Genomic DNA, 11,593 nt, shown 5'->3' on the forward strand with positions numbered 1-11,593 from the left:
GCCAGCTGGGAGCGTCCTCTGTGTAGCCGCTCTTCAGAGCAGTAAACAGTGACTCACCCTCCCCTCTGTTCCCCGCCCCCCTGTTCTCTGCTGATGGAAGATGCATTGCTCCGCTATTTACTTTTGCTTTTTATAAGTCACAGACTCGTCACGTTTCCTCTTTCTTACAGTTTCAGGAAACTGAAAGTGTCATCTTAAAATTGTAGGATTTTAGAGCAGGTAGAAATGAACCTGTGTGGTCTCAGTCTACACACACACACACACACACACACACACACACACACCCCTGTGTGGTCTCAGTCTACACACACACACACACACACACACACAGACACACACACACACTTCATTTTATGTGAGGAAACTGAGCCCCGAGCCTCCTCGCCTACCTGTGGGGCGGGGTCCTGTGTCCGGGGTCTGTGCAGCACCTGCCTGTTTTTCTGCGCGGCCTGTCTGGGTGCCCTGGGCCAGGGGGCAGAGAGGAGACGGGGTGGAAACCGCCCCAGCCCCCCTCCCTTCAGTGCAGTGCTAACACACCTGCTTATGCAGCAGACCTTTCACCTGCCAGGAGTTGGGGGGAGCAAGTAGGTAAGAGGGTCCCCTGCTCTCCATCCAGCGAGGGAGGCAGGGCTTGGACAGAAGGACCAGGTCTTGGGCTCAGCCCTCGATGTGTGCTCAGGAGGGGGCACCCACCTACCACAGGGAGGGCAGCGGAGTCTTTCTGGTGATGCCAGGGTTGGGGGAGGGGAGGGCAGGGGGCTCAGAAGTGGGAGGGTACCCAGCACAGATTGGGGTGGGGGCCTGGCATGGCAACAGGTGGTCAGGAGAGAGGTGGGCTCAGGAGGGACTCTGACCAGGGGGGCTCCCGCTGCCTGCTTGGAGGGGCTGCATTCGAGGGACTGAGATAGGAATACAGATGAGACGCAGGGGGCCTGAGCCCAGGCGGTGCTGTAGGGCTGGAGCATCTACAGGGTGATGCAGGCCAAGCCTAGCAGGTGGGCATGGAAGGAGAGGTGAGGCCTGGGGGGCCACCATCACCTGAGCTGGAGACCCAGGAGGAGGGCAGGTGTGGAGAGAGGGTGAGCCTCCGGGGCCCGTGCAGGCTGTGGGTTCTCCAGGGGCATCCCTGGCTGGACTTGGAGGTTGGGCTGGTTGGAGCCCTGCATGGCACAGCTGGGCGGGGGGAGAACAGAAGCCAGAGGGGGACCCCCCGGGGGCTTGAGGGGATCGGGGCCTGGCCTGAAGCTCGTGGCAGGAGCAGAGGGGTGCGGGGCGGCGTTCAGCCTGCTGTCAGCCCGGCAGCTGCCTGAGTCACCTCTGGACGTAGCCAGGATGACACAGCTTCCTCGGGCTGCAAAGGCAAGGTGACCAGACGTCCTCCGAGGCAGGCAGACAGTCACGTCTTGCCGGAGGGCGGCCAGCCAGGGCCAGCCTGGAGGCTGGGTGCGGGCCGGGCTGGTGGGGTGCTCGTAGAGGTGCGGCAGGGCACACACCCCATCTTGGGGAGCTGGGACTGGGCGGTGGGAGCCCTTCTGGTTCCGGGACCTGTCTTCGGCTCGTTCGTTCGTGGGATGAGTGGATGTGTGCTTGTTTGGCAGATACGTGCCCACTGTGCGGCCAGCCAGAGGGGCGTTCGGCCTGGGGTCTCTCGTGAGAAGGTCCCCGGCGCCCAGAGTGGGGGCAGCCGCATCACGGCGGCTTCTGGCTTTGGGGTTTGCTCTCGGCTGCGGGGGTGGGGACCTGCCCTCCCTCCCCCTCCTCCCCCTCCTCTGACCTGACACCCTCGAGGCCTGGGAATGGAAGGGCTGCTCCGTCTGCTTGTCTTGGGCTGAGGCGCACGGGCATGGGCCGGATGGGAGCAGTGTTTCGAGGGCCCACCCCGCTCGGTATCAGAGACGCGGCTTCTCATGCTCAAGCTCACGATCGGGGCAGGCAGGCTAGTCGTTCAGTCTAGGCAAGAATCTGAAACTCGAAAACCTCCTTTGCTCCTAGGTAATCTAAACCCGGGGCTGTTCGGGTGGGTCAGTGCTCCTGTCAGCCACTGGCTCCCCGATGGAGAAAATGTCCCCTGGGCCCTGGACCCCGACCCAGCCCCACGAGGGCCGGAGCACACGGGGGATGGCCAGGCCGTGAGTCACCTCAGGAGCTAGGTCACAACCGAGGAAGGGATTTGTGAGAGGGAAGGTAAGAAGTGATCCTGGCCCAGGTTCACCTGCCTTCTGGAAGATCAGTCCTGAACTGTCGGACCTGGCCTACCTGCCCTGCCCTGTTCCTAATGGGCCCGGAAGGGGAGGACGCCCCAGCTCCCGAAGGCCCTCCAGACTATGCGGTCACCTGAATTGCCTCCATCTGGTCTGCTGGGGTTCCCTTTTCCTAGAGAGGAAGCCCTCTTCCGTGTTCAGCTGTACGTGAGAATGGAATTTCCGGCTTTGGGTTGAAAACCAGCCTTAGTTAGGCTGACGGTCGCCTGGAAGGTGTTCTAGGGTAGAAGTGCTGGCTGCACGCTGTCTGGCCCAGCAGCTCCTTCAGGGCTTGGGGAGGGGGCGAGCGGAGGGCAGCCCCGCCATCCAGGCTCCCAGCCTAGCGCTGGCCACTGAGCTTCTGGGGTGACCCCATCAGGACGAGCCCAAGGGCTCTCTGCATGTGGTGTCGCCAGGTTCTGTTACTCGGCAGCTGGGACGCAGTGCCGGGGCGTCCTTCCTTGTGCGGGGCTGTTGGAAAGGCGTGTGGGGTGACCAGGCTCCGATGCGGCGGCGCTGGCGCTGAGCACCGCTCCCCACGCCCGGCTGCTGTCTCCCACCCCAGCCGGGTTCCAGCCGAGTCCCAGAAAGCAGTTCGTCCTGTGTGAGCTCTGCTGGCCCATGAGGTTGCCTGATGTTCCGTGCTTCACAAATACCCTTTCGGGGGCAGTTGTTTCAAAATCAGTTGTTTATATAAACTCTTCTTCACACCTACAAAACTCTTCTCCGAACCTCTTTCCAAGAGCGAGCTGTTGCTTTTCTGAAGTCAGAAGTGATGTGAGGTCAATACTTTGTGTGTTTTGGGCGAGAGGTGAGTAACCGTGCCGCTCCTGTCCCTGCACCGAGCCCGCAGAAGGGCGCTCTGCCCCTGGGCCTGCAGCCCTGACTTTGGCGTGAGCCCCTCGGGCGGGCACTGGGCCGGGAGGAGCAGGTCCCTGCGGAGGGGGCAGAAACCAAGGCAGTGGGGGTCGTGATGCTGAGCGGGGCGGTGGGTGTGTGCTCCCGCCCCGGGCTTGCCACCTTTCCGCAGGGCCGGGGTGCTGGTACAGGCCCTGCAGCCCGGGGGGGTGAGAGCGTGGCCCTCGGCCGGAGTGTCTCTCGTGGCGTCACCTGCGTGGCCCAGCTGAGGACGTTTGGCACTGGGGCCCTTGGTTCTGATCCCCTCGTTTTTCAGAAGGGAAGATCGGGACCCACAGAGAGAAGGGGGTCTGCTTCATCACCCCCGGCTGGTGGCCAGCCCCCGGCTCCATATTGACACGCATTCGCGCCACCTGCTCGGACACAGAAGCCCTGAGAACCGAGGAGAGCTCCCTGAGGTCAGGCCCCAGCTGGGACCCCGGCTGGACCGCTGTCTCCCGTCTCTGCCGGGGCTCCTTGCCCGTGCTTCTGGGCCCCAGTAGCCCAGGTGGTGGACGAGGTGGGCTCAGAGCCGGTGGACATAGCCTGAGGGTCTGCCTGGGAGACCTTGGCCTGGTGGACAGGGGCGCCTAACGCTTGTGGGACCTGTGCAGAGGGCAGGGGGCTGAGCCCACGGGGTGCTGAGGCCCAGGCCTATGTACATCCTGGGAACGGGCGACCCACCAGGCAATGTCACGGTGGGCAGGTCCCCAGGGGAGGTGTCCCTGCCCTGAAGGTGCCCGGGTCCCGGCCAGGCTGGTACGTTACTGAGGGTCTGCTCGGGGTCCGAGCGGAGGCCCCCCTCCGCCCCCCGCCCTTCCTTTTCCCACCGGGTGGGAGCTGGTCCGGGTGGGTGGGCGGGGCCTCAGTCTGTGGGAATGTGAGCCCAGCTCTGTAAACAGCTGGTGACTCACCGCCCAGCTATGCCCTGGCGTGCTGGGAGCTCTGGAATGATAGCGGCTCCTCCTCGCTCGTCCTGGAGAAGTTTCTCATGGCCTCCCAGCCGCCTGGCCCACCAGCCCTCCCGGTGGCTTCTCCAGCCCAGCGTTGACCCCTGCACCGGAGGGAGGGGCGGCCCGTGGGGCACTCTTGGGTCCCCCCCGATGCCAGGCGTCAAGCCACAGTCAGGAAGCAGCTCTTACTTCCCTACTAGGATTGCCCCAGGAGCGGCTGCATGTCTGTCTCGAGCACACACGTAGCTGCAAGGAGAACAGAGGGGCACAGCTCCCCCTGAGGCCATACTGGCCCTGCTGCTGTCCTGCTCTCCCACACCAGCACCTAGGAGAGTGGCTGTGTTGCCAGGGGCAACCAGGGGTCCACAGGCCTGGGTGCTGATGAGACCCTCTGGTGGTGAAGGGTGGCGGGCCGCGGAGGCAGGGTGGGTGGCTGGAGGGTCCAGGCAGTGCCACAGCGAGGGTCTCAGGGCTGCAGGGGAAGGCCGTCCACCCAGGTCTCCCTCACTTTGAGATGGAGGCTTTGCTGTGGCTCCATCTCTGGCCCCAAGACCCTCCTTGGGTGTTTCTCTGACGTTCTCTCTGCTCAGTTCACCTCGTCCGGCATTCGGAACTTGGGGGGCAGACCCCGACCCTGTAAGCTGGAGACACGGCGCACCAGCGAGTGGGGCCGGGTCCTCCCCATGCCTTCCCCAGCCGCAGGCACGAGGGGCCTGCTTGCTGCCCCACAACCTGCGCTGTCTGCTCGGCCTGCCCCAAGCCATTGTTGCTGTGGGCTTCTCTGTTTCCATGACGACCATGGGGGGTTGGCTACGTCCCAAGGTCGCCATGGCAACTATCAGAGGGGAATCATGCTTGGGATGCTTTGGCTGGCTTTTTCATGAATGATTAGAATGTGTGACACAATGCAGACGCGAAACGAGAAGGGCGGGGCGGGGCGGGGCGGGCGGCCGGGGCTGGCGGGGACGGCAGAGACGGCTCCCGCCAGACGGTCAGTGAGCTCTGGAGGTGGTGGCTCCCACCTCCCCTGGTCGCGGGCTGGCTGGCGTAGGGAGCCCCCGCCCACGCTCTGGGCCTCAGGTCATGGCTGTGGGGCAGCCTAGGTGAAGGTGGTGATGTCACAGCTGCAGTGCCCTTGGCGGAGGTAGGTCTGTTGGGGAGGGTGGGGCCTGGCCAGGGCGGGCACGGGGCTCCCCCCACCCGTAATTGGGGTGAGCTCAGCAGGCCAAGGGCTCCCTACCTGGCCTCTCGGGGGGCCAGGTGGGCCCAGAGTGATGGGGTCTTGCCAGGGCAGGGGTTGTCCCTGGGGCCAGTGGCGATTCACAGGGGCTAGGTGAGGCCTTTCGGGAGGGGGCTTTGCTACTGCGCACTTGGACCCCTGAACATGGCGTCCTGCCACAGGTGCAGACGTCTAGCTCGGGGCCGGAGGCAGTGCAGGAAGCAGCCGCTGCTTCTGCCCGGTGCCAGCCCACGGCGCTGGCGCTCATGGCCCAGGCCCAGTGGGCGGGGGCAGCGTGGGACAGCCGTGTGGCTGCCAGGCCCCAGACAAGGTGCATGCAGGCCACTCTGCGGGCCGCTGCTGGAGTTGGGGGTGTGGCCAGGTGTCCTCCCGGGCCCCCTGGGCAGCGGCTCAGGCCCACCAGAATGCCCCTGCTTTCAGGGTGCTGTGACTGGACAGTGCAGCGGGGAGCTGAGCCTCCTCGGGGCATCCCTGCAGGGGGTCGTCCCTGCTTTGGGTCACCTGTGACCGCAGCTTGCCCTGTGCCCAGCCAGGAACTCATCACACTCGCTTCTGTGCTCTGTGATTTTCAGTTACCATTTCCAAGCGGTTCTGTCCGGGTGACTGTACCCAGGTTATGACGACTAATCCCAAAGCGAACAAGGCGTTGAAGGTAAGGGGGTGGGATGGGCACAGGCCCGGGGAGGTCCCTCGCGGCCCCCGAAGCTCCTGTCCCAGGACCGCCCTAGAGTTGAGGAAGGAAGCCTGTCACTGGGCGTGGGGAGGGGCCGTGGGCTGGAGGAAGTACCTTTGGGAGAAGAGATGCCAGAGTCGGGGGCTGTGGCTTCGGGAGACGCCGGCTCTGGCGTCTGGGGGCGGAGGGGTGGGTGCCTGCCGGCCAGGATGTACTTGTCAGCCCAGCCCCGGAAGTGGGCAGGGTGGCGTCTGGTCCCGCAGAGCCCCTGGTGGGGCGCCCGTGAGCGGGTGCTGCAGCTCCGGGCCTGGCGCCGTGGGTCCGTGCCGGGTGCTGCCTCCCTGGGGCTGGCCGGAGTCGGCTCTCTGTGCGTCTGTGGGCTGGGCGCTTCCAGGCGCTTCCTGGGGTCCCGCTGGGTCCACGGAGCCTTGTCCCACCAGACTTGGCGGGACCTAACGGGCCTGAGGGGTGCAGAGGGAGGGGCTGCCGTCAGCCCCGCACCAGGCACTGGAGAGTCCCGGGGGCAGCGCAGCCGGGTCGCGGCCTCGTGAGGTTTGGGCGACGGAGGGCGACCGGCTCTCGGCCGGGCATGGCCGACGGCCCCCCTCAGGGGACACCCTGCCCCGTACCGCGTGCACGATGCCGGGCGACCCCGCGGCGCCTGTCCCCGTTCCCGGGGTGGAGGGCGGGCCGGCCTGGGGCGCAGGGGGGAAAGGGGCCGAGCCCTGGCGCCCGCGGCGTGTGTTCCGGTCCCCGCCCCGACCACGCGCTGCGGCCCCACAGGTCAAGAAGGAGGCGGGCGAGAACGCCCCGGTGCTCGGCGACGATGAGCTGGTGTCCATGTCGGTGCGGGAGCTGAACCAGCACCTGCGCGGCCTCACCAAGGAGGAGGTGGTCCGCCTGAAGCAGCGGCGCCGCACGCTCAAGAACCGCGGCTACGCGGCCAGCTGCCGCATCAAGCGCGTGACCCAGAAGGAGGAGCTGGAGCGGCAGCGGCTGGAGCTGCAGCGGGAGGTGGAGAAGCTGGCCCGGGAGAACAGCAGCATGAGGCTCGAGCTGGACGCCCTGCGCTCCAAGTACGAGGCCCTGCAGACCTTCGCCCGCACCGTGGCCCGCGGCCCCGTCACGCCCACCAGGGTGGCCACCACCAGCGTCATCACCATCGTCAAGTCCGCCGAGCTCTCCTCCGCCTCCGTGCCCTTCTCGGCCGCCTCCTAGTGCCCGGCGGAGGGGCGGGGGGCGCGGGGTGCTGGTTGAGGGCCCCACAGGGAGCGGACCCCTTCACGCCGGAGTCAGATTGCGGACCCGTGCCGGGCTCGGGCCGGGGCTGGAAAAGAGTGGGGTTCCCGGGGGCCCGAGTGCCACCTGCTCTGCACGCCCACGCGTCCCGCCTTCCCCCGGGCCCTGCCGCCTCGCTCAGGGCCGTTTCCAGGCTCTGTCTTGCGCTGGGGGAGTTGGGATGTGTGGAGGGAAGGTCCTTGGGAGGTTCCCGGCCCAGATGTCTTCCGCCCCTCCCACAAGCAGCGCGTCCGTCCCCTGCTCGGCCCCCCGGCCGGGGCAGGACCCCCTCACCGCCCTGACCGCCCCTGGGTGCCCCCGGATGAACCGTGCCCCAAGGGGTCCGAACATCCCGGGGTCCTGCTTCAGCCTCAGCCAGAGGCCTGTGCCCCGTGAGCGGGTGGAGGAAGGGCTGCATGTGCATGAGAGCGTGTGCGAGCCTGTACACACGAGTGCGTGCAAGCACGTGTGCACGTGTACCTGTCCTCCCGTCCGTGTGCCAGTAGCGCTGGGGGCCTTGGGGAGCGGCTTGTTAATGGGGCTCGGGTGAGCCTTGGGCTTTCCCCGCTGTGTTGGGTGACCTAGGGCAGGTCCCCATGGAGGAGCAGCAGCCGCCTGGCCGGGGAGGGGGAGCCCTGTGTTCCGTGTGGAACAGGTGTGAAGGCGGCGGCGGCGGCAGCCTCGGGCACGGGCCACGGAGCTGGGCAGCGGCGCCCGTGGTCCCGCCGGTGGGTCCTGCTGCTGGAGGAGATGAGAGGAGGGAGATGGGTGGGGTTGGAGAAAGAGGAGTGAGGATGGTGGGGGGAGGTGATGATGGGGGCCGCACTGGGCTGGAAAGGTGGCAAGGACCAGTTGCCGGGAGTGCTTGGACGGTCAGTCGGCAGAGGACACGGGGACTCTGCAACCTTGGTGCTTAATCATCGCCTGGACCCTTCACCCGCTCTTCCTTTCTGGCACTCGGAGCCACTGATGACTGGGGGGACTTTGCTGGGGTGTCCTTTCCCAGAGCCGCTGCGGGGCTTCCCGCGTGGCTAGGCAGGGGCCGCCCCTTCCTGCCCCACCTGGGAAGGTGCTGGGACCGAGGGGTGGGCAGCGAGCCCGGAGCCCACCACGGGCCAGAAGCCCTGGGCTCCAGCTCGTGGTTTCCTCTTGGCTTGCCTCCCACCGTTTAGTAAGCCCCCCAGCAAGCTGCAAAGCCCCCGCGCAGGGTGCCAGCCGTCCCGGGAGGAGTGCGGGGAGGGGGGAGGGCCCCAAGGGCTGCAGCCAGAAAGCGTCCCCCTGTCCTGGGAGAAGGCGCGGGGTCTGGGGCGTCTGGGTCCTTCCGGAGCCACGGCCGGTGCGTAAAGAAGCTGTTGATACTATAGCCGTGGTAGGTAATCCACATTGGATATCAGTAAGGACCACGGGGATATTTAAAAGAGAGAAGAGTATATATATATATAAAATTATATGCACATTTTATCCTACAGATTTTCATACCTTTCCTTCCTATTTGATACTGTAAAAGCCTCTCTAGGGCAGAGCTGCCTGGGAGTGTGGGTAGGAGCGGGACCACCGCCGGCGACTGGCTTCTCAAGTCGGCCGCTCGCCGCCCACCGCTGCCCTTGGGCCGCCCCCCAGCCAGGTGCCCCGCGGGGAGGGCGGGCGGCCTGGGCTCTCCGAGCGCCCGATCCGCAGCCTCCGCTCCCCGGGACCAGGCCTGGGAGACCAGCGTGATCCCTCCCCCTCCTCTCAGAGCGTTGAAATTTCATTGTCACAGTTTTAATATATGGATGTTTTAATTTAAGAAAACAGGCACAGCCCCCTGGCTGGGGGGGCTGGTTTCCCGTCCCCCGTGCTTCCGGCTCACTCGCCGCCCCGGGTGACAGGGCCCTGCGTAGGCCCCGCTCCCGCTTCCCGCACCTCTGGCCACTCAGCAGTTTCATTTCAATATTTATTTTTGTGCTGCTTTTATCATGATATAAATTATTGAGAAGAGACCCTATGTCGTGGCCCCCGTGGTGTGACGCGCGGCCCGTGCCCGCCCGTCCTCTCCCGGCCACACCTAATTTATTGCTGTACATCTCTGCCGTGACGCTTTTGTACCTTTCAATAAAGAGTTTTCTGGTTTCACGTTGTCTTGCTGCACGGTTGGTGCTTTGGGCCAACCCTCCCTCCTTCCCCGGCCTGGGGGGGGCGCTGTGGGCCGCTGCCTGCGCCGCGCCCCCATCCCAGCCCCCGTGGCTGTAGCCCCCCCCCCAGGGGCGGGGTCATCGTCGGATGCTGCTTGTGAGTGGGTCTCCAGGGCTGCGCGCGGAGGGCTCAGGCAGGTGGAGGCAGGCGGGCTCCCTTTCTGCGTGGTGGGTGGAGTTCCCGAGGCCCCTACTGCCCTGATGAGGAGCCCCTGTCGGTGGATGCGGCCCCCCTTCCCCGGGCGGCTCTCTTGGCTGGGGCTCTAAGGTGAGCTCGCAGTAGGTGGGAGAGATGGGGTCTGCCTGGGGCCGGGGGCAAAGCCGGTAAGCAGACTCCCCTGAAAGCCAGAGCCGGGCGCCCGGCCAACCCGGGCCTGCTGGCGGGGGAGCGGGCGCCTGTCCTCGGGATGCTGCCCCCTTCCTTACCCCCCTGACCTTGGAGGGTCAGGTGGGTCAACACTTGGCCTTGGCCTCTGAAGGAGGGTCAAGCTTGCAAGGAGGTCTGCTGCTCGTTGGGGTTTCTGAACACTGGCAGCCCTCCTGCCTCACCTCTGCCGGGCCGACCGGGGTGGCGCCTCGTAACCAAGGGACTGTGCTTCAGCGCCAGCCACTGGGCTCGAGCCCCACCCCCAGCTTCCGTGTGGCCTCCGCCGGCTCCTTCCCCCCCAGCTCCCGAGCTCCCTTCGGTGGAATCGGGTGTGGGGACAGACGCACCCGGCAAGGTGCGGTCGCTGTCTTCCCCCAGCTGAGCAGACCCCTGCAGCAGCCCCGGCAGAGCCCGCACCCCGGCCTGCTGCTCCCGGGAGCCCCCTGGGTGTGTCCCTGAGGCCAGAGCTGGCAGCAGCCTCTGGGTGCAGGCTGGGGAGGCCCAGACCCCGCCCGGTGCTGGGCTCCAGGGAGGTTGTTAAAGGGTTCCTGCCCGCAGGCCGCCCAGCTGCTCTGGGGGCCGCCACCCTGTGGCGTGGACCGCTGGGGCCATTTCACAGGTGAGAACACCGAGGCCAGAGCCTGTGGGTGAGACAACTGGCCTCCGTGGCCACCTCTGGCCCCACACAGTGCGGCCTGGAATCGGGAGCCGGGTTTTCGTCAGAGATGGAGAGGTGGCCCGCGGTCCCCTCCTCAGAGCACCCATGCTTCCCCATCAGCAGGGCCAGGCCCGTGAGGCTGGCAGCCCCTCTGACCTGCTCTGAGGCTCTGTCCCACCTGCAGGTGTGTCGTCCTCACTGCTTGACTGACTTTGTTATGTCAGAAGAGCCTGGCCACGGGCAGAGGGGCCTGTGGGGCTGGGACCAGTGGGCAAGCAGCCCCTCTCGCCAGCTCCGTGACCTCAGGCAAGTAGCTCAACCTCCCTGGGCCCCGGCCACCCGCCCGGGGCTGTCGTGAGGACTGCGTGTGTGTGACATTGCTGGCCCGGTCCTTGACACAGAGCACCAGGCCTTCCTGAGAGCACCCCAGGACCACGTGCTGTGTCGGGGTCTCCAGAAGGCGGCCCTGGCCCACATGCCCTCTGGGTACACAGCCTTGGGCAACTCAGGCCCCAAAGCAGGGCCCCTCCAGACAAGGGCCCTGGGGCAGCACCGCCTCCCCTGGCTCACCGCAGGGCCTCTGCCCTGCAGCCTCCAGAAAACCTCCCTCCTGGGTCAGCGGGTCTCTGGGGGCCCCGTGGCCGCTCGCAAACCAGCTGACAGACGTGGGGGCCCGAGCTGGGCCTGCCAGCCACAGAGGGCGCGGTAAGGCAGATGGGGGGCCTCCCAGCTGGCGGCAGGGAGGAGGCCGGGCTATCTTATCAGGCAGCCGGGCTGGGCCCTGGGAGAGGCCGCTGGCCTTGAGTCCCGTGCCCCGGGCCCAGGGAACAAGGGGACAGGGGTGACCCCACTCTGCCCTGGAAACCGTAGGCTCGTTCCTGCCTTGCTGCGTCTCTCTGAGACCCTCAGTGCCTTTCCCTCCCTCCCTGGGTGACGTGGGAGCCGGCGGCCGGGAGGCGTGGGAGGTCGTGGCTGGGTGGTGCCCGGGCCTTCCTGCCGCAGCGCTGCCAGCTCCGCACGCCTGCCCGCGGGCGCACCACCCGGCACCTTTTCCCGGCTCCTGCCCCACCCTACTGAGCGCCCCAGACACACTGGACGGACCAAGGCTCACAACCC

At 66.3% G+C, this 11,593-nt stretch overlaps 1 protein-coding gene across 1 annotated transcript; it reads left to right on the forward strand.

Moving 5' to 3' along the window:
- Positions 1-5,925: 5,925 nt before the first annotated feature.
- Positions 5,926-7,221, forward strand: MAFK (MAF bZIP transcription factor K; the record flags this gene model as incomplete). Its single annotated transcript, XM_079719130.1, has 2 exons — positions 5,926-5,982; positions 6,787-7,221. Exons 1-2 carry the CDS (start codon positions 5,947-5,949, stop codon positions 7,219-7,221), a joined length of 471 nt encoding a protein of 156 aa, XP_079575256.1. The 5' UTR covers positions 5,926-5,946.
- Positions 7,222-11,593: the final 4,372 nt, after the last annotated feature.

Source organism: Hyperoodon ampullatus (genome assembly GCF_949752795.1).
Source record: "Hyperoodon ampullatus genome assembly, chromosome: 14".
Taxonomy (NCBI): domain Eukaryota; kingdom Metazoa; phylum Chordata; class Mammalia; order Artiodactyla; family Ziphiidae; genus Hyperoodon; species Hyperoodon ampullatus.